The sequence below is a fragment of the Globicephala melas genome, chromosome 19 (assembly GCF_963455315.2).
Source record: "Globicephala melas chromosome 19, mGloMel1.2, whole genome shotgun sequence".
NCBI lineage: Eukaryota > Metazoa > Chordata > Mammalia > Artiodactyla > Delphinidae > Globicephala > Globicephala melas.
In genome coordinates, this window is record NC_083332.1 from 28,766,480 (window position 1) to 28,792,514 (window position 26,035).

At 53.8% G+C, this 26,035-nt stretch overlaps 1 protein-coding gene across 1 annotated transcript in view; it reads right to left on the bottom strand.

Annotated features, from left to right (window-relative positions):
- ZNF423 (zinc finger protein 423) overlaps positions 1–26,035 on the bottom strand; it is a 328,741-nt gene that overhangs the window by 250,247 nt on the left and 52,459 nt on the right. The window contains exon 2 of the mRNA XM_030833038.2: positions 20,030–20,089. Coding sequence (XP_030688898.2) covers positions 20,030–20,089 — 60 coding nt within the window. The remainder of the gene's footprint in view (positions 1–20,029; positions 20,090–26,035) is intronic.

The window sequence follows — 26,035 nt, forward strand, 5'->3', positions numbered from 1 at the left end:
TTCCACTTTCCTTCTCAGTCTGCCAGCAGACAGAGCTCTAGGAGAGGGTGTTGTAACATGGTGAATCCACTTGGCAGTTCTTCCAAATAATTAAGCAACCCACATCTCCAGTGACTGATGAATGCATAAATAAAGCTTGGAGTATCCATACAACGGAATATTATTCAACCTTAAAAGGAAGGAAATTCTGACACACGCTACAGCATGGATGAGCCATGAAGACACACTAAGCGCAATGATCCAGACACAAAAGGACAGATACTGTTTGATTCCACTTCCATGAGGCAAATTCACAGAGACAAAAGTAGAAGGAATAAGACACAGACCTACTGGAGAACAGACTTGAGGATATGGGGAGGGGGAAGGGTGAGCTGTGACAAAGCGAGAGAGAGGCATGGACATATATACACTACCAAACGTAAGGTAGATAGCTAGTGGGAAGCAGCCGCATGGCACAGGGATATGGGCTCGGTGCTTTGTGACCGCCTGGAGGGGTGGGATAGGGAGGGTGAGAGGGAGACGCAAGAGGGAAGAGATATGGGAACATATGTATATGTATAACTGATTCACTTTGTTATGGAGCGGAAACTAACACACCATTGTAAAGCAATTATACCCCAATAAAGATGTTAAAAAAAAAAAGTAGAAGGAAGGTTTCCAGAGGCTGGAGGGAGTGGGGAATGAGGAGTTAGTGTTTAATAGGTAGAGAGTTTTGGTTTGGGAAGATGAAAAGAACTCTGGAGGTGGATGGTGGTCACGATTACATAACAAGGTGAATGTTCTTAATGTCACTGACCTGCACATTTGACAACAGTTAAGACAGTGAATTATATGTTATGTATATTTTACCATAATTTTTAAAAAATTTTATTGGGGAAAAAAGTAAAATGCTGAGAAAAGGTAGGCAGATGCAAGACAATTAAGACAAAAGTCATGATATTAATATGAGACAAAAATTCAATTCAAGGCAAATACCAGTAAATAAAACAATGAGAGTGTTTTATATTTTTTAAAAATTCAGTGGGTTTCCCTGGTGGCGCAGTGGTTGAGAGTCCGCCTGCCGATGCAGGGGACACGGGTTCGTGCCCTGGTCCGGGAAGATCGCACATGCCGCGGAGCGGCTGGGCCTGTGGGCCATGGCCGCTGAGCCTGTGCTCCACAACGAGAGAGGCCACAACAGTGAGAGGCCCGTGTACCGCAAAAAAAAAAAATAAAAAATTCAGTGAGGGTTTGCAGCCATGGTAAGTCCAAAGTAGAAGCAAGAGGCAGAAGGGTGTGCAATCTGCAAGCAGAGGAAAGAGGACAGTAAAAAACTCCTCTCCCTTCTCTCTCTTGCTCCCAACATCACTGCCGGAGGAAGCAAAATTTGTGGTGTGCAAGAAAACACACAAGCTTTCATCAGGGTGAGTTCTGATCCTGAAGGCAGTGGGACACCCTCCCCTGGACGTGTTGGTCCATGCTTTTCTCAAGTCTTAGAACCTTCAGAGCAAGTCCCAGGCTCTGAATGACTCCTTCTACCAGCTTCTTGTAAAACGAGGTTTTGCACACTGGAGGGCCCAGGAAACTCAAAACGGCTAGTCTCCAACCAAGGACCCATCTGAAACTGACACACAGATTCCTCTGCTTCTGAGCAATAATCAAAGCAACAGCCCCCAGCACTGCACACCATGCCCCCTCCCTCAGAGCCCAGGCTCGCTACAGCCTTTTCTGTCTTCACACTTCACAGCAGTGCTATGAGGCAGGGGCACTGGCTACATTTTACAGGTGAGGAGACAAGTAACTGAGCTTAGGTTCCAAGCAGGAGGCAAAGCTTGGATGCAAGCTGATGACCTGTCAGACTCCAGAGCCCAGTTCTTAACCATTAGGCTACGGTGCCCTTCTGAGACATGTGAACAACCTAGGGGACTTCACAGCCTAAGTCTCCATGGACAGCTGAATGGGTAAACACAATGTGGCCTGGAAAAGCAGAACTCAGAGTGGCCAAGGCTGGATCAGGTACACAAAGCCCAAACCATCCCTTAGCAATAATCTCACTGATTCACATTGAGAGTTTAGTTTTCAAATCACCCATATCTAAGAATGTTTTTGCTCCAACAGACCATGGAGGCAGATAGGAGAGATTTCGTTGTCATCCACAACTGATAAGAAAGGAAACTTAGAGGAATGATCAGAGAGGGCCATGGATAGCTAAAAGTCACACAGCAAGTTCCTATCAAGTTAGGCCTAGCATCCAACCAGGCCTCATCCTTTGACCCCAGAGACAGTCAGACCCCACTAGGCTCCCCAGAATGTGCCCCCAGATACAACATTCCAGAAGCACAGGGATACAGATGGAATTCTCTGAAGTCCGTGCAGCCTTCCTGCCAAGCCACCACGTAATGCCTGCCTGCCAGCCTGACATTCAGCCCTCCGTTTTTTATTGCTAATTAATTTGGATGGAGATGTCTTTAAAACGAGACTTAACGTCGGGTCCTCCCCACTGTCTGTGAACCAATTTCATTACAACAGAAACCGTGTTGCCAAAATGAGAAATCCCCTCCTTTTCAGGCCTGTGCCCTTGAAGGCATCTTATTAGAAAAGACCATTTCTTAATTAACATTTTTGATCTTTAATCCATTACACATCCCTCTAATCCTGTACGGAGGTGCGGCTGGCCCACTTCCACGGGCTGGCTCTGGGCTGCGTGAGGCAGGCAATTTCAGTGCTGAGGGCTCGCTCACAGCTGGACTCCGCCGCGGACAGTCTGCCGCTCCCAGACACCACCTCTGGTCCAGCCATGGCTACATTTCCCGAGCGGGAACCAGGAAGGGGGGCTCGGTGCAGACACCCCCAGATGGGCCAGTCTGCAGACGAGAGTTCATTTCATTAACCCCTGAACCCTATCTCTGCTCGCCCCAGAATGGTTTCAAGCAAAGGCTGTTTTTAGCAGCTCTGGCTCCCACCAAGCTTGAGAGCCGCGAGGCTGGTCTTCCTTCCCATTTGCACAAATCTCAAGCAACTTGACCACATCTATACGAAGAGCTGGTCCCAGCAAGGTCATAGGACCCCACTTCGTAAAGCTTTGGACCTGGCTCAGTGACTCCGTCCTTCCAGAAAGACTTTCTTCATTGGGTTTCGAGGACCCCACCCTCGCCTGGGTTTCCTCCTACCTCCCTGACCATTTGTCTGTCTCCTCAGTCTCACTTCCTCATTCCAACCTTCAGTACTGATGCCCCCTGGACACAGACCTCAACTCCTTTGTTCAGTCTGGGCTCACTCCCCTGGCAGGTGCACCCATCCCAGTACCAACTACACACTCATGACCCCCAAATACATCCCTAGTCTCATCCTCCCTAGATCGCAGGACCACACACTCATAAACACATAAGAGGCAGCTCAAACTTAGGGCCACAACCTAACTCTTGAGCCCGTGGCCACCATCCGCACCAGAGCGGCTCTTCCCAGGACTGCCATCACGGTGAAGGGCCCCTCCAGCCACCCAGCTGCTCAGCCCAAAACCCTTGGAATTGTCCATGGTCCCCCTCCTTTTCTCATCCCCAACATCCAAGCCAGGAGCAAATTCTGCTGGAACTCCTCCAAGATGAATTCCCGATCTGAGCTCTTCACCTCCTACCTGTGGTCCCACGGCTCCATCTCTCACCTGGATGAATACACGGTCAGCTTCACCGCCCACACACGGCTAAGGGGGCGCCTCCCCAGCTCCCCTTCAACTCAGAATAGAACCCGTGTGCCCACCATGGCTCAAGGCCCTCCGTGAGCTGCTGCCCGCCCTTCTCCCTCCTCAGCTCCCCGACCTCCCTCTGTGCCCCCCTGCCCATGGTTCACTCTACTCCAGCCACAGTAATGCTACTTCCCTTCTCTGTCCTTCAATGAGCCCAGCTCCTTCCCACAGTGGGGAACATCTAGAACACTGCTTCCACCCCCTCTGCATGGCCCACTCCCTCTCTGCTCAAGCACCCACCCCTTGGCAGACCGCCCTCACCTCCTCCCCGCCACCCTATCATTCTCCAGCCGGCCACCCTGCTGGTCCCCTCCCAGTGAAAACGTATTACGTATTTACTGGTTTCTTTTGCCGCTGTCGTCTCCCCCACTAGACTCACAGAAGGAATTTTGTTGGCCCTGTTCACCACCTAGAACAGCGCCCGGCACTTAGCAGGTGTGTGCCGGCACTTAACAACATTTGTGACTGACAGAACGAAGCCTATCGGAACCTTGCCAGGGGTGACTCAGGCTCACAGCCATCGCTGGCCATCAAGAAGTCCTGCAACACCAGCACTGAAGTTCGTCCAGCAGCAACTGAGATGGTGGTTAGATGCTCAGTAGAACTTTCTGGTGACGTATGTTCTGAAAAGTTGTCCATGAGTGAGTAAAGCACAGCTTGAGCCTCATGCTGGATTACGGAGGGCAGGAGGGGGAGAAAGCATCCATAGTGACAGGGGAGATGGAGCCGCTGAACAGTTAAGGGAAAGGGACACGCTGACACGTGGTCCTGCAGAGACTCCAAAGGGCGGGACCAGAGTTCATGGAAAGAGCAGGCTCCCGGGAGACATATGTGCATGGAGGGCGGGCATGGGGCTGGGCCTTGAAGGACACGCAGCCTTGGGGTAGGTGGCGGGGGAGGACACTGCAGGAGGAGGACACAGCCCAAGCAAAGGCACGGGGTTGGAATGAGGACGCAGGACGCAAAGGGGGACACCCCTATAAGAGACAGTTTCTGGGACCTGTGGAGTCCTCCACCCATCTCAATTCTCCCAACAAAATGCTCCAGTGAGACCCTCCATGGGACCACCTGCCTCAGGGCACCACAACCTCCCAGGCTGCTGAGGGCCCCTGAACCCCGCAGCCACAGAGCCGGCCCGGAGCGTGGGGCTCCAGGCTCCCAGTCTAGTACTCCTGCCGTTCAGCACTCCTCAAGCTCCCCCTTCATCTGCATCCCCAGACCCTGACCTGAGCCCTGGAAGCCACTGTGCTGCAGAGCATGAGGACAAGGGCCCTTCCCCCAACAGCCTCAGGGGGCCAAGGTGGCCAAACTGCCCTTCCCCTCCCCCAGGCCAGGGGTGGAGGGTGCTGGCTGGCCAATCTCTCCCTGAAACCAGACAAGCTCCCTTTAAGGAAACTCTGCCATGGTCCAAGCAGGCATCTTCAGCCAGGCAGGCCCCAGGACCTGGGCTGGGGACAGTGCTTGGGGAGGATGGAGGATAACACCCACGATGGAGACAGCTCAGCACCCACCATGCAGGCTGCCCTCGCACACTGGTTCACGCACCACCTTCACCTTGTGATCCTTTCCCAAACCTGTGGGTCAGACTCAGGCCCACCCCTGGTCCCTGGGTGGGGTCCCAGCTCGGGAGTGGGCTGGGGAGGGGAAAGGGGGGTGCCAGGTTCTATGCCATGTGTCCTGAGATACAGCTGCTGTGGCTTGGGATACGAGAGTTCTGGCCGTGAGGTGCTTGGCTCCTATGTCAGGCGTGAGGGATGAAGACACACATCTTACAATGCCAGAGGCACAGCCACCTGACACATGAGGGCCATGCAGACCGCCATCCGAGGGGACAGCAGGTTCTCACCTGCCTCTCAGGATCACCCAGGCAGCGCCCCCGTTGGCCGCGATGGCCAACCCTCTTTAAACTGTTCTTGCCCTCTTTTCTTGGCAAATGTGCATCTAAAGTGGGAGAAGTTAAATGAGCTAATGATGACCTACAAGTATGCACAGACTGCCGTCAGCAAGGGCGGGCTGGGGGAGGGGGGCGTAAGATGCTGCAACGCAGCTCTGCCACAAACTTGCTGTGTGACACTGAGCGAGACCCCTAGCCTCTCTGAGGCTCAATGTCCACATATGGGAACAGGAAGGATAACAAAACCTATGGTCAAAGTGCTACTTCGAGGATTCAGTGAGATAATGCTTGTGGAAATGCCTGCCTGAGGGGGGCGAGGGGGCAGAGTGACGAGCACAATGGGCCTTGGTGACAGCGAGAGCCAAGTTCGAATCCCGACCAGCCACTTACCAACCAGTTGACCCAGCCTCTGCAGGAACAGGCTGCAAATGCAAGCACAGACTCAAGGCCAGAACTGCAGGGGCACAGGGCAATCAGCCCCCAAAGCGATCCCACAGTGTGGAGCTGTGGCCCGGCCTGGGCTGTGCCTTCCCTAAGGGGTGGACCCAAAGCAGCCCAGCCCCAGGTCCCTTGGGGTCTTCAAGCTCTGTGGCTTTGCAGGAGTCGGGGGCTCTGGCTGGAATCCCAGGCTGGCTGCCTCTCTGTTCTTTTTCTCTCCACATTTGGGGAAGGCATTTCCTCCTTCCCGGGGCCTGCGGGTCAGGTTTCCACCCAGATGGAAAGTCCCACCCAGGGGCCCCCAAAGGAGAGCTTACCATGGAAACTCCACAGGGCGCCCGCCAGACACAGGGGCAAGTGGCCACTGGCAGGCCTTACCGGGGCCAGGGCCACAGCCCTGCCAGCTGGGAGGGGAGGGGACAGAGGGGGCTCCAGCTGGACATTCTATCTCAGGCACAGAACAATGTTCACACTTACATGCAAAGCAAAGAGTGTCTGAGTGTGAGCATGTCTCGGTATGAGTGTGTGCATTTAGGCGTGTGTGTCTACAGAGAGACTCTGAAGTAGCAGCCCCGGCCCTGTGTCCTCTTAACCCTTCCGAGCCTCAGTTTCCCTGGCTGTGTCCCTCCTGAAGGCTGGACTCTACTCAGATAAGTAAATACAATAATCTTGCAAAAAGCGAACAAGGGGTGGGTACTGCTGGATGAAAGCCCTCAGATTCAACCACAGCCTGATTATAATCTGGGCAGAGAAGGTGGGGACACAGTAGGCGAGGTGTCTCCTGGGCTTTGGACCTCAAAACACAAAGATGTAAACAGAGCTTCCAAACTGTGTTCCAAGACTCCATGAGCTGGGGATACATGGTCCTCAAAAAAGGGAGAAGAGTTTCTAAGGTCAAAAATAGCAAAAAAGAAGCAGACTCACAGATACAGACAACAAACTAGTGGTTACCGGTGGGAAGAGGGAAGGGCAGAGGGGCAAAATTGAGGTAGGGGATTAAGAGGTATAAACTGTTAGGTATAAAATAAGCTACAAGGATATACTGTACAACATGGGGAATACAGCCAATGTTTTATAGTAATATAAATGAAGTAAAACTTTTAAAAATTGTGAATCACTAAACTGTACACCTATACCTTATATAATATTGTATAGCAATTATACTTCAATAAAAAAAATTTTGAAGAGTCCTCCCCAAGATTCACAGCGACCACTGACAGACCAAGGGCTCTTTGAGGTCCTGCATTAAAGGAACCTGTTTGATTGCACTTAACCAGGCACTTAGGAAGGTAACCTGAGCAGCCGTCCCAGGACGCAGCCGGCTGAGGCGGCCTCATCTTTGCCCGGCTGCCTCCAGGCTGTGCTGCATGTAACTCCTCGGCTGTGGTGTGCACTTAGGCCCTGAGCATTTTCCAGGGTCAATTTAAGAAAGAACTCGAGGAAAGATGTTTCTGTATCGTGTGCCAAATTGTTACTGAGACAGGGCTGTTGTCTGTTCAGTGATTAACGAGGATCCACACAGTAAATTCCTCAGCACTTAGTGCCAGGGAAAAATGTGTGTCTGTCCCAAGTACTTGAATCAGACAGAGGGGGCCACACTGCCCTTCATCCTATTTCTCTTTTGCCCTAGGCTGCCAGGAAGCTCACCAGCATGGTGACCCTGACCTTAGGCTGCTGATATAATTGGCTCTTTCATGAATTATTTTAGCTGACCAATGACACACGGGCCCCTCATCTTGTTTCATTAATAATCCCCAGAGCTGGCGTTTGTGGGTTGCTTGCTGTGTGCCAGGCGCTCTGCTAAAGGCACATCGTTCCTCTCACTCATTCTCATAACAACGTCACAAGGTAGGGCTTCAGTCTTCCCACCTTACAAATCAGGAAACTGAGCCATGAGGAGGTGAATAAGTGCATCAAGTCCATCCTCACAGCTAAGAAGCCAGGAGTGTTGCTGTGTGTGTTCACCTGCTCCCTGTCTCCTCGCCCCAGAACATGGGTCTGGAGGGCACACGACCAGCCTAGGCATCCCTGTGGCCTAGACGGCACAGACAGACACCTGATAATTAGGTGATGAACGAAAAGGTGATAAAGCCAGGATTGGAACAAAGGTCAGTTTGCTTCAACCTCATGCAAAACTCCGGTCTTTTTGGTGCCAAGGGATGGTAAACCTCACGCTAACCTTAACCTTAATACTAAATCTAACACTTAACCCTGATACTAAACCTAAGCTTCCTTCTAGCACAATCCCAGATGAATTTAGCAATAACCAACCCAATGCTCCCTGCCCCACCTTGTCCTCAGTTCTGTAGGGCCAGCACTCTAGCCACAAAGGCTGGGGGGGCGGGGGGCAGACGCACAGCCTCCCGCGCAGATGGTGGAGCACGTGGGGTCTGCATCAGGGAGAGGGCAGCGGGGACGGGGTCAGGTTTCCCGTCCAGGAAGCCCAGGCAGATGGGAGCAGGGCAGGCCCCAGCCAAGCAGGCTCTGAGCGGGGTACGGCAGGGCAGGCGGGCCGCGCTGGCCCGGCTCACAGAAGCAGCTCCTCTGGCCTGAGGGCCAGCCTGGCGGGTGGGGAGGAGATGCCCTGCCCTGCTTCCTGCCCACTGTGGCTGGCCAGGAGCCCCGCAGCCAGCACAGGAAATAACAGGGGCCCCCAGAGGCCGCCCATGCAGGCCCTGCTCCGAGGCCGCCCAGGGAGGGAAGGAGGCCATTGTCGGCCTTTGTTTCAGTTTCCACAGCATTGCCCGGGCTCCAAGAGGCCCCTGGGAGCTAACAAAGCTCCCCCAACCCGCAGCTGTCCAGCCTCCCCCAGCCCGACCCTGGGGACAGGCCCACTAGGCCCTGGGCTCTTAAAGTGGCAGGTGCAGAGTGGAAATGAAGTCATGTCCAAATTGGGGGTGGGCCGCACATGGGCCAGAGCGGGCTGGGCACGCACACGGATGGATGGGCACTGAGGTCTGTGTCTGCACCCGGCTCCGCCCAGCCCCAGGTCCAACAGCAGAGGTGCGGAGCTTTGGACGGAAAGAATGTCTGAAGCCCTGAGTGTACAGCAAAGGAACCGAAGAAAGGAAACCCAGGGTAAGGAGGCAACCTGGACATCTCGGGCACCCACCTGGGTGGGGAGAACTGCCCGCATCCTTGAAAAGAGACATCCCAGAAGCAGCTCTTTCTGCCCATCTGCAAGCCTAGGGGTGTGGATGGGTGTGTGGTGCACATGTGTGTATGTCTGTGTATGTGCTCATGTTTGTGCCCTGTGTACATGTGGGTGCATGTGAGCACACTCAATGCATGCACGTGCACACGTGTGTGTGTGCATGTGAGGTATGGAGGAACACGTGTGAATGTATACGTGTGCTGTGTGAGTGTGTGTACGTGTGCACTGTGGGGGGGTGTGTGTACGTGTGTGAATGTGTGTGCACATGTGCTTATGTTTGTGAGCAAGTGTACATGAGTGAGTGTGTGTGCACGAGCATGCAGGCAAAATGACCTGTCATTGTTACATGTCACTGTTGAAGAGCACTCCCGGGCTTGTGCCCATCAGCAGTCACTAACTCCCACACTGGCCCTGGCGGCCTCTCACTAGTGGTGTGTCACTACCATGACCTCTTTAGGGTTCTTAGCACATCCTCTGGGATGTCATCCCACAAAGATGCATTACATCTCCATTGGGTCCTAGGTCGCTGTGAACTAGCAACTACAGAAGAGTGGGCCCTGGACTCAGACAAAACCAACCCAGGTTCAAACGCTGCTCTGGCCCGGACCAGCTGTGAAAGCCTGCACCTGTCTCTCAAACTCTCTGAGCCTCAACTGCTCATCTGTGAGATGGGAATGATACTACTTCCTACCAGCTGTGGTTAAGATGGGTTAAATGAAAGACGCATGTCAGGTACACGGCCCCCATCTGGCCCCAGCGAATGCTCACTAGATGGTTGTTTTTTGTTATTGTTATTACAGTTGCTTATAATTATGGTAACTGAGGATACAACAGTGAGCAGAGCAGGCACTGCCCCTGCCTACACGACCTTGCACAGTTTGCAAAGCATTTAGCCCAGAGAAGTAGAACAGCAGAAGTCAAAGTGTCTCCTATTTACTGGATTCAGTATCAGTCTGATGAGCTAACTACTACCAAGTATGGCCAGCAGCCATCAGTTAAAGCACCAACCACAACAAAGGAAAAAAGAATTATCAGTGTGGGCAAAATAATGGTTTTCTGAACCAGGCAGGCATCAGCTAGACAAGCTCAACCTAATACGTGCGTGGAGAGAAAGAGAGAGAGAGAGAGAGGACATGTGCACGTACCCACACCTGCCTCATCCTCAAGAATTTTAAGAGAGTGTCAGCTGAGATGACAACCGCCTAACCCCTGTGGGCTGCCCACAGCCTACAGCAGGACAGTGGCTCACTGACACAGCGCTCACCATACCCATCCCAGAAGCTGGGCCCTGCAGAGTGCCCACCCAGGAAGCCAGGACCAGCCAGGTGGCACAACTGGGCTGACCTTGGCCATTTCCTACTGGCCGTGCATGGCTGCACAGTGGAGGCATCAAGCTCCACGCAGGGAAGGAGCCTGATCATATGACAGCCTCAGAGCCTCTGCCTCTCAGACCAGACCCTGCCCACCAACCCCTGCCAACTCCCAACCACACCCAGCCTTCCCCACTTGGGAAACAAGCAGCGCCCCACCAGCCAGGGTCAGCTAAGTCAGGGTGGTCCCCTGAGGACTCAGTCCCACCCCAACCCTGCATGGGGATGAAGGCGTGACTGCCCTGTCCACTGTGACAATGCCTAGAGACTGCCAGTTGAGACAAGGGGAAGGAGGAAGGGAGGGGCCCGTCAGAGCCTTCTCTGTTGACCACACAGATCCAGGCTGAACTAAAGTCCAAGCCAAGCTTCCCTTGATGTATTATCAATGTGTTATCAAGAATAAAAGTGGAGGGCTTCCCTGGTGGCGCAGCGGTTGAGAGTCCACCTGCCGATGCAGGGGACGCGGGTTCGTGCCCCGGTCCGGGAAGATCCCACATGCCGCAGAGCGGCTGGGCCCGTGAGCCATGGCCGCTGAGCCTGCGCGTCCGGAGCCTCTGCTCCGCAATGGGCAAGGCCACGACAGTGAGAGGCCCGCATACCGCCAAAAAGAAAAGAATAAAAATGGAGAGCACCAGGTGCCACCCTCAGGGGCTAAGGCTAACCTACAGGCATTCCCTCATATAATCCTCACAATGGCCCTAGGAAGCAGGATAAGTATCCCCATTCCATCCACATGAGGAAATGGAAAGTACAGAGAGATTAAGTAACTTACTCGAGGTCACACAACTAGTAAGTATCTCAACCTCAAACTTACTTCTTGCTCTTAACAAAGTGAACAAAAATCTGGCCCTGAACTGTTAAGGGAAAATACAGATGAAGATGCAGAAGTGAAGTTCTCCACCTTGGCAAACATTTGCTAGGTATCTGTCAGTTACCGAGCCAGAGCTGGGGTCTGGGAGCACAGAGAATCAGACATGGTCACTGCCTGAAGGAGTGAGCAGAGAAGCAAGGGAACCGGGCACGTACAGAAGGAACGTCATAACCAAGCAAAGGACAGTGAGGGCCAGGATCAGGGCGGCCCCCGAGGCTCAGGGGCAGGCACAATAATTACAGCAGGGCTATCATGGGATGCTTCCTGGAGGAGGCATCATTTAGGCTGAGCTTTGAAGGATGAGCTCCACAGGCAGAGAGCCCGGCCAGAGCAAAGGTCAAGGGGAGTGGGCGAGAGGGCTTAACCCATCAAACCCTCTAATTCCTGGCTTCTCTGGGTGGTGTGTGAGCCATCAACACCACTCTAGAGCTGGGCAGAAATGCAGAATCCCAGGCCCTACCCAGAACAGCTGAGTCAGAATCTGCATTTTTAACAAGATCACCAAATTTGCCTACATGGTCAAGTCTGAGCTCAGCCAATATAAACCACGCCTGGAAAACATGGAGAGACCTCCCCAAAGTCCTAAGGAACAAAGTCATCATCACCCACAGGCCCACACCCACATACACACCTGACTGTGGCCCTGGCTTATAGCCAGGCTTTCAGTCACCAAAAAACTGCTGATTTCCACCATCCACCAGTGGGGTCCTGGACCTTAGGGAGCACTCAAGGCTGGAGAAAGTAGGACCAGCCCGTCCAACATTACAGTCCTCATTACTGATGCCCCCCAAAAGCCCAAGAGCACCAGGAGAGGAGAAGGGGGACACCGGGCTTGCTGGAGTGGACAGTCCTCAATCAGCGGGGCTGGGAGCAGGCAACCTCGCTACAAAGAGCAAGGATACGATGGCAGAGCAGCTGTTGTGCACCAGCCTGCAGGTACAGGACAAATGACACAGAGTCCCTGCCTCTGAGGAAGCTGCAAGTACACCCAGAGAGGTGAAATCAGCAAGACAAGCCCCACTCTGGATTCACTCCAGCGAAACCATCAGCCAGGCCATGCGGGAGGAAAAAGGGAATCAGAAGAGAGACACCACACACACACACACACACACACACACACACACTCCCTCACCCGTACCCTGGGTACCAGCACACACGTGCACATGCACATGTGCACGGCAGACACGGCACAGAGGAAGCGATGTACAGTGCAGCCCAGCAGGGGCCCCTGGCTGGTCCACAGCCAGAGGAAAGGGTGGGCAGGAAACGCCACATCCCCGTCGGAGAACTGGTCCAAGGCAGCCCCAGGGGCCCAGGATGCCGCACAGAGGGGTGCAGAGGCCCCAGAGCCCCCAGGGGTTTGAGTCAGGGCCGAGGCACCTGGGCACACTCACACACACACACACACACACACACACACACAAGTGCATGCCTCCGTGTGCACACAGGGCACAGACGCCCTACCTCGTGGACTGCTCACCATGGTAACAGAATGGCCACCTCTCAGCTCCAGTCACCACCTGAAGGTTTCTGAGGCCTCCTGTGCTGGGGGAAGCAGCTCGAACAAAGGCACAGCCCGGCCAGCCTGGCCAGGGGTCCACGGTGCAGCCCAGCCAGCGCATGCCTGCCGCGCTCCCCTCGGTGAGCTCGGGGCCACCGCATCTTCCTACCCAGCCTGCCTGGCTCCAGTCAGCTCAACTCCCCACAGATGCCCCAGCCGAGCTAATGAGAAACTCCCCAGCTGGCCCCATATAAAAACGCATTTCTTAAGTCTTTAAAATGCAAAGAAATTCTACTTCTATTCAGGACATTTCTACTCCTTTACAATGTCCCCTGGTCCTGTCGAGGAAATGACTGGGCTGGGGGCTCGAGCACAGGAGGTGGATAGCGCCGGCCAAGCCGAGGGGCAGCCGGCAGCTTCCGTCGCTGGCCCCGGGATCGTGGGGAAAGGGGTTGGGACACCCTCGCTGATGAGCCAGGTTAAGACGGTCACTCAGGAAAGAATTCAGGGTGAGGGACCCCAGGGGAGAGGAGGGGAGAGAGGGAGACAGTCTCTCCAGCCTTGATTTGAGGATTGAAGAAAATGTTTAAAGGTCCTGGGAGCCCCTAAGAAAAACTCCAAAGGGGAAAAGACCACCTACACAAAGACATTGGTCAGAGCATTGTTTATGATTCCAAAACTGAACGCAGTCCAAGTGTCCAGCAGGGAGGGGCAGTTCAGAAAATGAATGCCCATCCACCCAGAGACCCCCATGTAGCTGCTAAGAAGGGGAGGATATGTGGATCCAGGGGTTCCAGGAAGCTCGGGGCTCATGGGGGCTATATGGACCCCGCCGGTGCATTCACCCTGCACTTCATCTAGAGAGAAGGGTTTTTAGACACGGATGGAGCTGGCAAAGGGGCCAAGAGAAATGTAAACAGCGAGTGTGCAGAAGCACAAGGTAGTGGGTGGAGTCTCTGTGAAGTAGTTGAAATAATAAATACATGCTCTAGGAAAACACAAGTGGGGTGGGGAGGCAGCTCTGAGAAGGTTCAGAAGTGCAGGCTGGGCTGCACCGAGGGGCCTCAACTCCCTGGGGTGAAAGGCCCAGTCTTCCAGACATTTCCGTCCACCCCACTGGTCACAACGTGGATGTAAAGGGCTGCAGGGGGTGAGAAGGCTGCCACCTTTGTCCGTGGTGGGCGCACTGACCACTCCCGCTACCCCGCAGCTTACCCAGAGTCCGATTAAAAGGAAAAGGAAAAGGAAAGGCTTCCAGCATCCCTCCCCCAAGAGGCCCCCCAGGCACCAGACGCCCAGATGCCACTCTAATCTCCCTGCTGAGCAGGTCTCAGAGCCTGCAGCCCTAACACAGCCTCCCCCTGACCCCGCAAAGCGCACACATGCCCCACACCCAAGGACGGTCATGAGCAGAGGCCCAGGGGGAGGTGGGCTGGGGTCAGGCTGGTGGGAGTCTCTAAAGAGAGCCTGACCCAGTGTTTTCCAGACCTGGCCTTTGAATTTGGGAACTGTGCACAAGGCCTTCAAAACAGGCACCTCCTCTCCTTCCAGGCAGCAAACCAGGAGGCCTGGCCCTAGTTAGACTCTTCCACCTGACCCAGGAGGGACCTGGGCACTGAGCTGACCCTCCTCCCCAAGCCTCTAGATCCCCTGAAATGAAGAGCCTGAAACAACATTCTCATAGGCAGATCTGCCATTTACAGTTTAGATGCTACATTCATGCCTGAGCTGCCTGGGTTCAAATCCCAGCCCTGCCACTTCCTGGCTGTGTGACCTTGAAGCAGGTCATTAGCGTCTCTGTGCCTCACTTTCTATATGTGAAAAGCACTGAGAAGGAGGACTGGCTCCGAGAAGTGGCTCAGAAATGGGAATGCTGGTTTCATTAACCAGAACAATGAGACCTGTAACGTGGCAGGAAGGCCTGAAACTCCGATCACACCAATAAGGTCTCAGGCTGCTGGGCCATCACAAACAGTTGATTATACTGAGTGTTCCTCTCCAACCACAAGTGTGTGTGTTTCACCACGCCAGAAATAAACCTGGCTAACCTGCCGCGGCATTGACAATGAGTATTTGTCAACAAATTAACTGTCTTCCGTCTCCAGACCACCCCCAGGCCCTTCTGGCACTGCATCCCCAGCTTGGTCCAGAGCAGCCATGGTGGAAGGAAGCCCAACCTGTCCCGAAACCTGGCCCAGGGAGGTGGGAGGCTCCAGTGAGACTGTGATTAGACCCTTCATCTCCCAGCTCAAACCTGGTGACCAGGGGAAGGGAGGCAAAGCTCAGTGTGTTGGGTTGGTTCCCTGAAACCCCACACGGTTAGTTTCCGATCATCCTGGTGCCTGCCACTCAGACACCTCATTGCAAAAGGGATTGAGGGAAAAGAGAGGAAGCACTGAAGGGAGGAAGGGCCTCCCCACTGAGCTGGGCTGGGGGCAGGTGACAGGAAGCAGATAGGCCTGGAAAGTTAAACTTGGAAAGTGGAACCTTGGTAAAGACACACTGGGCAACCTTCTAACGGTGGCCAGGCTGAAACCAGCTGGCAGAAGGACACTCTTTGACCTGAACAATGTTTTTCAGATATATGAACTGCCCAAAATGAGATACCATTCCACATCTAGGAAGTCTAGAATCCCCCCAAAAAAAAGATAAATTACACATATTAGTGAAGATGTGGAAAAATTGGAACCCTCATACTATATCTCAATAAAGCTGCTTTAAAAAGATACGAGTTGTTGGGCTTCCCTGGTGGCGCAGTGGTTGAGAGTCCGCCTGCCGATGCAGGGGACACGGGTTCGTGCCCTGGTCCCGGAAGATCCCACATGCCGCGGAGCGGCTGGGCCCGTGAGCCATGGCCGCTGAGCCTGCGTGTCCGGAGCCTGTGCTCCGCAACGGGAGAGGCCACAACAGTGAGAGGCCTGCGTACCGCCAAAAAAAAAAACAAAACCAAAACTCAGATGATTTGGTGATTCTGGGGCCAGGTGCCCTGTCACAATCAGCTATAGCACTGAGGGACGGCTGCCCCCATAGCAGGGCCTGGGTCGCAATTCACAGTGCCCCCCAAACCTGCCCGCTCACCTGTGCTACCAGCCCACCTCCGATGGGCCTTTGAGCTCGGGACCCCTGTGGGGCTTTCACAAAGGACCCTCACGCTTCTAAGGAGTTTGAACCCATGGCCCGGCAAGAGGAAGAGCTTGGGAGTAATCTGTGACTCCTCCCCGCAAATCACATGCAAAATGCTCTGTGCATCTGTGAAGAGAATCCACACGCTTCCTTCCCTTGGATGCTCAAAGGCATCTGTGGCTCAAAACAGGTTAAGAATTTCTCTCACTTATAAAATAGGTAGCTAGTAGGAAGCAGCCGCATAGCACAAGGAGATCAGCTCGGTGCTTTGTGACCACCTAGAGGGGTGGGATAGGCAGGGTGGGGGGGAGGGAGACGCAAGAGGGAGGGCATAAGGGGATGTATGTATACATATAGCTGATTCAACTTTGTTATACAGCAGAAATGAACACAACACTGTAAAGCAATTATACTCCAATAAAGATGTTAAAAAAATTCTCTCACTTAAATTGTCTCTTTATAAGATACTGTCCCTTCATCCTCCTTTTTATGGATAAGAAAAGACAGGACGCAAAGGGAATGATTTAAAATCCCATACCTGCTAGGCACTCCCGTCCCTCGGCTCTGAATGCAGTGCTTCTTCCCCCGGTTCCACTATCAGCAGCCCCATGTCTGCCAGCAGAGAGGCAAGAGTGCGCTCCCTCCTCCCGTGACCCCCTGGCCAGGCGGGAGAACTGCTGTGAGCCGATCACTTCACTCCCCTCCCTGCCAAGCCGGGCTCCCCATGACTGTCAGGGCCCCGACTCAAGGGCACAGACAAAGCAGGCCAGGTTGTTGCTGGGGGCAGTGGCCACAGGGTCCCCACGGGGAGCAGATGCCACTGTGCATTCTGCTTCTTTATTGGAGTTCTCCATCACATTCCCGGAGCCAGGAAAAGCAGGCAAGGGGAAGTTTGCACCCCAGGCAGGCTGGGTCCCCACAAAGAGGAGCTGCCTGGTACTCAAAGCTCTGCACTCCCAGTAAGATGCTCTCCGCCCACCCTCTTCACCTCATCCTGCCTTCCTCTGGGCTGATGAGCTAAAAGATCCTCCATGGCCACCTTGGGTCCTGTGACGCCAGGGACCTTCCCAAAGCCCCCACGATGCCTTCAGGTCTCTGCTCAGCTGTCTCCTAGCCAGTGTCAGGCGGTGCAGAGGCTAAACCCCAGTCTCTGGCTGCAGGAGGACTTAGGTTCGAGTCCCTTCTCCACAGCATCCTGGCTGGGGACTGTGGATCCGCTACTACACAGCTCCAAGCCTCCTTCCCTTATCCGCCAAGTGAGGACAGCAATTCTCAGCAACAGCGCCAAGGGTGCCTCGGGAGGCTTTGCTCCCCCATAATCTTCTTTGGCACCTGCCCCCATTTTCTGATGCAGCCAAGTGACATTTTCTCAGCTTAATGAAAAGCATTATACTAAAGCAGCTTCAACCAGGCCTTTGGCCCTGTCCTCTACCAGATGGCGGCCCCCAACCAGCCCACGGAGAAATTCTGGAGCTGCTGCTGGAAATAGCACCCACCTCATAGGGTTGTCATGATGGCCCAATGAGATACTGGAGGTAAAGCTTTTGCTCCATGCCCTGGCACATACCAAGTAAGTGTTCACTAAACATCCATGCCCGGCTCCAGGGCTGCCTCCCAAACCGACCTCATCCTGCCACCCGGGATTTGCTCCATCTCACAAGTCCCGTGCTCAGGGAATACAAGCTGACTTTAATAGCCCAAGCCCAACAGAACTGGGAAGGAAAATTTATCACATGAATGCACTGTAAAAAAATCTTCAGAAACGGGCCAAAGAAAACAAAACAATCCATTGCCCGGCTGTGGACTACCCAGTGCCCGGGATGCTTTGCCCTCCCTTTCCCCATCTCCGAGCAGACAATCCAAAGCTGACTGGCACCAGGGAGTCCCTGAGGGCCGGAGGGACTCACAAGGAGCGGTGCACCTCTTCCCGCACACGCGCGTGGGGCGTGCTCAGCTCTTGGCTGGAAACGGGCAAGTCCCACAACCTTCGCCACTCCCGAGCGCCCCGGAGGCCCGAGGGCTGGCCATTCCGCTGTGGCGTCAGAGCACCGCAGAACGCAGGCCCCCATGCAGCCCCTTGGCACTGCCCTGCCTTCTGCAGGCCGGCCCTAGGGATGCAGCCCAGGCGCCTGACGCTCCCTGCACCGGCCTCTCCATCCACCGCAACACTGCCAGCGCCCTCCTGGCACCCCGCGGCTGTCCTTGACTGTCCTATCGCCACCGACACCACTGGGAAAACAGCTGGGAGGGAAGACTTTATAGGGACACGACCAGGCTGGGTGCTTTCCTGGTGCGGGGGCTCGGAGCAGAGTGGGGACCCTCTTCAGAGCTGGCTGCGTGCCTGAGCACGTGGACCCCCAAGTCTGTCAGTGCGCCTGGATGAGATGCCGAGCTTTATAACCTCACTGTGTTTCCTCCAGCCATGGGGAGTGCATCTCTCCCGCACAGAAGGCCACAGGGCAGGGACCACACGGCCCCTTCCCCTATCCTACCCCGTGTGGACCCCAAGTCCTGTCCTAACTCTGGACTCTCCTCCCAAGAATTTGAGCACCTCCCCATTCTGCCTTCAGACAAAGCCCCTGCCCTGGAGGGAGCCCCTGTCACCAAGGGCCAGGCACCTGCAGACACAACAGTGCCCAAGCCTGGGTCAGCCAGGACCCAGCCAGGACCCTTCAGACTCTCCAGTCAGCACAGATCCTGCTGCAAAGAGCACTGGACTAGGAGTCCGGGAACCTGGGCTCACGTGTTGGCACCCACTCCCCTTCTGCCCAGTCTATACCAGCATTTCCCAAATTTCACTCATCTGGGAGCCACCTTCATGATTTTTGCTGACTCCGAGCATTACATACTGTTACTTAAAACTTTGTCAACTTAATTTTCTCACTTAAATGACTTCCGCATCATCTTAAATCACACATGGCCATAAAAATCACAAATTCAGCATGTAACCATTCAAGTGTTAAATGTTCATATGCCTGTTCCCTAACACCTCGTTCTTGGAACTACTGACCCAGATCATACCTCCCTCCTTGCCTCAGTTTCCACACCTAAAAGAGAAGGTGGTGGGACTAAATGACTCCCTCGTAGGTCTTCTCAGGCCCAAGATTCTCCCCTGTGGCGCCGGAGCCAGGTGGTCAGGATCCTGGGACAGGAGACAAGGCAGGAGAGCCTGGCGCCTGCCAGACAGGAAGCCAGAGCCCTGCTGTCAAGGAAGGTGCTCGCTGGATGCAGAGCCAACAGGAGCACCGTGCCCTCCGCTCAGGAGCTCCCAAGGACCCCAAGCCAGTTCCCATCCGCAGCTCCACAGGCAGCTCCCAATTACAGAACTTTACAGTGAGAAAAACCTCATTCATCACCTCGTTTTATAGCTGGAGAAACTGAGGCACAGGAAGGAACTTAGCTAGGGCAGAACTGAGCTGCAAAACCCAAGTCTCCTGACTACCAAGTCACCCCCATCACCCCACAATGGCCAGGCACCCCACAGGTCTGACCTCCCCTTGTTACCAACTCCTGGAGGCCTGGGCTCGGGTCTGCACGCCCGAGAGTGCAATGCAGCCCCTTCCCGGAAGGCAAATACAGGAATTCTGATTTTGATTGGAGTTTAAATGTCCTATTAAAGGGGCTTTTATGCAGTTAGGTTGGAATGAATGTGCAGCGATGCCCATGGCAGGGAGCTTCAAAAGCCTGTGTAGCCGGGGTGCGGTGGCCCATCTGAATGTGCCCACAAGATGGAAACACCGTCCCCAGGGGAATAAAGGCATAGTAGTCTCTGTATGTAATAGATTGTATTGACCATATGGAACTGATATAAAAATCGTGTTGCATGGGGTAATCTGGACTGGAGATAGGAATATGACAGGAAGAATATGTTCCATAACCAGCTGGGTGGCTTTCTGAGTTCCTGAGCCTGCCCCCCGGGACCCCCACCAACTCTCCCACCAGCCCCTGGGCATTTACCTGATGCTGTCACGGAGGAATCCCAGGGAAGCGAGAAGTCCGAGGCCTCCCCCTCTTCAACTAAAAGAGAGAACAGAGATGGGCCTGTGAGTTTGAAATCTGTGCAAACAGGTCACTGGGGTGGGGCACAGGGCAAGGAGGAAGGATCATTTGTGGCGGTCCCTATAATACCCACGATCAGGGGGCAAAGGGGTCAAGCCTACAAAAGAGGCCTTCGTTGGTTTCACAGAGATGTAAAATAATCAGAACAAAACATAAACAGCAAATAAGTGCTGTATCTGTATGGTTCCCCCATCCTTGTGCCCCTGGCAGACATCACAGATCGATCACAGCACTGCCTCAAACAAGACACAGCATAAGAATCTTTCTCTACGCAGTGCGACAGGCCATTACTATCTATAATCAGAGTATCCACTTGAGATAAAGCCATTTGACACTCACAGGAGTAGAGTGAAGACTCAGTCCTCCTCCTGGTCCTCCAGACACTGACCTCCTACCAAGAGCCCTTAGACCACCACTGAGATGTGAAGGCTTTCTCGATTATTCCAAGAAACAAACAAGTGACTCTCAGAGGTTGGCAAAGCATGGTGTGCTATCCTCTACACTGAGAGCTGACCCACAGACAGACCTCAGGACATGCTGGGGTCGACTCTTCCGTGGTCAGCAGTCCTGGGCCAGTGACATCAGAAAGCAACTCACCGGACTTCCCTGGTGGTGCAGTGGTTAAGAATCCACCTGCCGGTGCAGGAGACAAGGGTTCGAGAGCCCTGGTCCGGGAAGATCCCCCATGCCGCGGAACAACTAATCCCGTGCGCCACAACTACTGAGCCTGTGCTCTAGATCCCGCATGCCACAACTACTGAAGCCCGTGCGCCTAGAGCCCGTGCTACACAACAAGAAAAGCCACCACAATGAGAAGCCGGTGCACCGCAATGAAGAGTAGCCCCCGCTCACCGCAACTAGAGAAAGCCCGCACACGGCAACGAAGACATAATGCAGCCAAATAAGTAAATAAATTTATTTAAAAAAAAAAAGAAAAGAAAAGAAAGAAAGAAAGCAACTCACTTCTCCACTCCACCCCAGAGGCCACAGAATGAAGCTGGGGAGGGGTGAGGTGTCCCCACTACCTTGCGGCCCGGTGTGTGAGACCAGGCTGGTGGCCGTGGAGGCCATGCACTAGGAGAACACGGGAGAAATTCTATACAGCATACTAAAGCTCTTGTCCTGGAATTAATCCCAGTCTAGGCATGTAATAATATTAAAGCTGGGTTATGGACTTTGTAAAATGGAACTTTGTTTAAGCCAAAAATGTGCATACACAGTATTTTTCAGATTTAATGGGCTCTGGAGTTCTACACATGTGCAGGCTGAAGCCACCACGTACCACCCTGTTCTCTTTGCGATGTCGCTGTCTCTACATGGGCACACACTGTGAGCCAGGCACTGCTCTGTGTGTTTAATCCCCATCAACACACTTGGAGAGGTGATGTGACGTGCCGGAGGTCCTACAGCTAGAAAGAGTCCACACAACGCTGGGGCTGGAACCCAGGACTGTCCGTCTCGAAGCCTGCTCCTGTGTCCACCTGAGATACAGAGGATGCTGTCCAGAATCCTAGCAACTCAAGACTGGAAAGCAGCAACCCCAACCTGCCCCTCAGAAGGCAGGTACACAGCATGCCGGGTGGCCGAGCTGGGAGAGGAAAAAGCAGGTTGGCTTGTGGTCAGACACCGGCTTCAAACCCCGATTCTGCCTCTAATTATATGACCTCGAGCAAACTGTTTAACCTCTAGGCTTCAGTTCTCCCATCTCAAACACGGAGGTAAAAATGGTACCTCAGCCACAGCGTTATTGGGAAGATTCAACGGGATGACGGCTGTCATCCACTGGAACAGTGGCTCAAGCACCCAGGTGGGTTTGGTGCCAGGGCTGGAACAGCTCTCGGAATTAACAAGTCCTGCTCTGCGTGACTCTTACCCTCTTTATTGTCCACCCGTGATCTTACACCAGCCCCCCCATAGAGCCTCAGAGAACATGTTTTCTTTCAACCCTCAGAAACAGCTCGCCCAAGAGGGCACATCCACGTCACTGAGCAGAGGCCAAGGAATGCTAACCAAGGGCCCTCTCTTTCCCAAGTTTGCATTCTGAGAGTAGAAACTCGGCATTAAGACAATGAAATGCAGAGACGATCTGGGTTGGGACCAAAGCTATTGTTTGACTCAGCTCGTTACAGCTGGGGTGGGGCTTTCAAATATGCAGCTTCGTAACTACGAATCGAGACCTCGAGGCAGGCAAAACTGATTTACTCCCCAAGCTGATTCCAGCCAGACAGCCTCCGAAACACAGGCGGGTAACGCCTAAAGCGATCGGAAGCAGGCCGTGCATGAAAGGAGTAGTCGTTAGCAGCTTTCAGGGCCACACCTGAAATCAGTTTCCTTCCCATGTCATCGTTTACTTACTTTAAAATGTAATATATATATTGCTTCTGTTGAGAGGTTGCTGCCAATTTGTAAGGTCATCATGCTACCATTTCATGGGACACTGTCAACAAGATCTGTGTGGGTACCTAGGACCAAGACATGATGCACAACCCTAGTTCTCCCTTTGCCCTCGACGTACTCCAGGTATCAGGGCAAAAGTCCCCACACTTGGGTCCACTCAGTTCTCTGGTTGGGAAGTGTGACCTTCCAAGTCGTTGAACCGGAGGATGTCCCTAGGATGCCAAATCCTTCCCTCCCTAAGATTTGGCTTCAGCCATTATGGGAAGGAGAATGAGAAAACATCTGCTATTCCGGAGCTCTTGGGAGCATTCAAGGCTCTGTTTCCTGGGACGATAAGACTGCAGAGGTGGGAAGAGGAAGAGGGCGACCCGACGCCGCCGGCTGGGGAATTCCAAAGTGACAGACATGATTACAGGCAAACGGCCGCATCACACACCAGCATCCCCAGAACCACATCCCTCACAGCGAGGGCCAACTCGCCTAGTGACATGGGCACGAATGCACTTTCTTACAACTGCTGACATTCACCCCACTGACATCCCATCCCCTGGCCCACATTATGTTTTTTGAAGGTATAAACACTCCTGATGAGAAAGAGTGACGCCCAACCGCCCACCATAACCATCACGAGGCCCTGTGCTACCCGACCCTGAACGTGAAAAGGCTCTCCTCCCCTCCAGGCGGCCTCTTCTGTCCAGGCTGGCCTCTTCAACAATAAGATAACTGGCAAGGGCAGCAGGCAGAGAGCAAGGAAGGCCTCCCCTACAGCTGGAGCCAGGCACTTGCTGGGGGGCCGGAGCCGTCCCCAAAGCGGAATTCTGCTGCAGGGGCACGATGAACACCGAGGGGTGAGCATCTCAGAGAAAACTTGATCAGCACAATGGCCAATATGGACAACACCCTAAGGGGCTGCCCAGGCAGCCAGGGAGCTAGGGGCTTTCTGGGGACTCCCCCAGACTCCACGTCTAACTTTTTAATTTATAAGATACTTGGCACCACTGAGGCCAAAGTACACACCCCCGCCGTGCCCAGCCTCAAGGGGAGCACAGGGAGATCCACTCCTGTGAATGATGGGCGTTGTAAGCACAGGGTGGGTGCACAAGGCCAGTACGTACACAAAGGGAGGGCGCGTGGGGACAAGTGTATACACGTGGGGAAGGGGCAGAGTGAGTGTGAACACACAGGGTAGGGGTGCAGCAGCAAACGAGGGGGTACGTGACAAAGTGTGTATGAAAGGAATGGAGGTGCAGGGCCTATGTTCCCATGGAAGAGTGCACAAAGCGTATTCACCATGGTTCCTGGGGTGTGTTAGGAAAGATTCTGAGGCTCTCTCAGGGCAGCAGACAGATCAGAACTCTGTGTTCTCTCTCTACTCTGGGATCACATGTTGTGATGGCTGACTGCCCCATGGGTGTATACACCTGTGAGCCCCACCAGATGCTGTCTGCCCAACTCAGCAGTGGGCTCATAAGCGACCACAACCCCCTTACTCTGGGAGTACCCACAGCTTGCCCGTCTATGCACCAGGATGACCTTGCCACCATCAATGAGATGCCAGTGAGATCCAAAGCCTGTGTGCTGGGCCTCTGGACTTACAGACCCTCCAGCAGGGGCAGGTGGTGCTAGGTGAGCACCTGTATAAGCCACCTCCCCAGTGCCACTTGCTCCTGGCCTGGGGAGGAGTATCCTCTCCTCGGGGCTCCCCATTACCTTGAAAATGCAGAGGAGATGGAGCTGCGGAAGGGAAAAGAAAGGGGAGGCAAGGGGCTGAGGTGGGAGGCTGGAAACGGGGCCCTAGAACCAGGGCAGGACTGGGGCCGCACATGGAGGTTGGTCAAAGTCAGGCAGGATCTGGGTTGACAGGCAAGGTGTAGGCTCGAGGCAGGAAAGCTCAAGCACAGGTGCTAAGGCAGACGGTGTCAGGAGGTGAACGAGAGAGACAAGCAGAGGCAGGCGTCGGTCCGAGGATCAGAGGGGGCCTCCAGCAGGGCGGCAGGGCCCCAAAAGCCCCCTTCCCTACCGCGAAATCCACAGCAGGCCAGCTGCTCAGCCTGTCTTCAAGGATCTGCGAAGGCCCTGCTCCTGGATGTGAGCCTCTGGGCATGTGTGCAGCGAGGCCCTTCTCTGGGGAAAGGATCCATAGTTCTCATCAAAAAGATCTAGAATCTGCCCCTCCAAAAAGGGCTTTATTTGAGGAGTCTTCTCAGCTGGCCCCACCTCTGGCTGGTGGTCCCAGGGTCTGAAGGGACCACTCCATGCTTTGCTGGTTTTTGTCCCAGGGATCACCTTACCCTTAGGGAAGGGTTGCACCTACCCTGGCCTGACAGAGGCTCCCTAGAGGCATCCCTGCCCCAGCAGAGGTGGTGAGCCTGGCAAGGGGCACATGGCTGCTCTCCCTGGCTCCGCCTTGGGGAAACGCTCTCACCCACACCAGGCCAGGGCCCAGGAGAGTAAAGGACACATGGAGAGCCCAGACTCATTGTCAAGCGTGAAACGGAGCATCACTCCTGACTTAGTACTAAGCAAACTCAAGGAACGAAAAAGTGTAAAGCAGGAAAGAGTATTGTGTACGTATGTGCAGGTTGTGCACTGCAAAAGAGGCCCAGCAGAGGTGGTGAGAGAGGGTTGAAATTTAGCCCACAGTCTATCTGTTCTGGTACAAGGCTATGAATGTCCAGAGGAAGGGGTACCCATTGTTTTTGCACAAAGGCACAGCTGGCCTTTTTTCTAATCCACACAGATGTCTATAAAGCATAGCCCATGACCATCTCTGGCATCAGGCTTCAGGGCAAAATGACCAGGGTCGGGGGCAAACTCAACCAGTGGGCCCACACTTTCAAGGCTCCTCTCTGGTGGGGATGAGGGACAGGCAGTGGATGGGGTTGGGAGAGTCATGGCATGGAAGAGTACAGGCCCTCTGCAGCCAAAGCTAAAACTACCCAAGCCCCTCAACGCCAGCCCCCTCACACCAAGCTCAGACCCTCAGAGGAACCAAGACCTCGCGACAGGGTCACATCACAAACCCATTAATTTAACTCCACGATTCCCCGGCCATCTGCTGAAAAGAGAGGAAACTAACACTTTAAATGATGCAGTTAAGACCACCTGCCATTCTCCTCCATGCGCACCTGCCCAGAGCCAGGGTGCGAGAAGGGCTGAGACTCTATGTACCCTCCCATCAATCTGTCCACACCCCTGTCACCTGAGCACCTCACCACCAGGAAGATGGGTCTAGGATTTAAAGCAATCTATTTTTGGACAACATCGCTCCTAACCAGAAGCCTTCTGCCATCAGATCTAGTGCTTTTAAACACACACACCACACACACACACACACACACACACACACACACACAATGGCGGTATGTCCCAAAGTTGGAGGAAAAACTGTTACCTAGACTTACTAAGAGATAGTGGGTGGGTCCACAAGTCGGCTGCTTTGTAATATATTTTTACAGCAATTTTGGTAATATTGAACTTTCCCCTTAAATGCATACTTTAGAACCA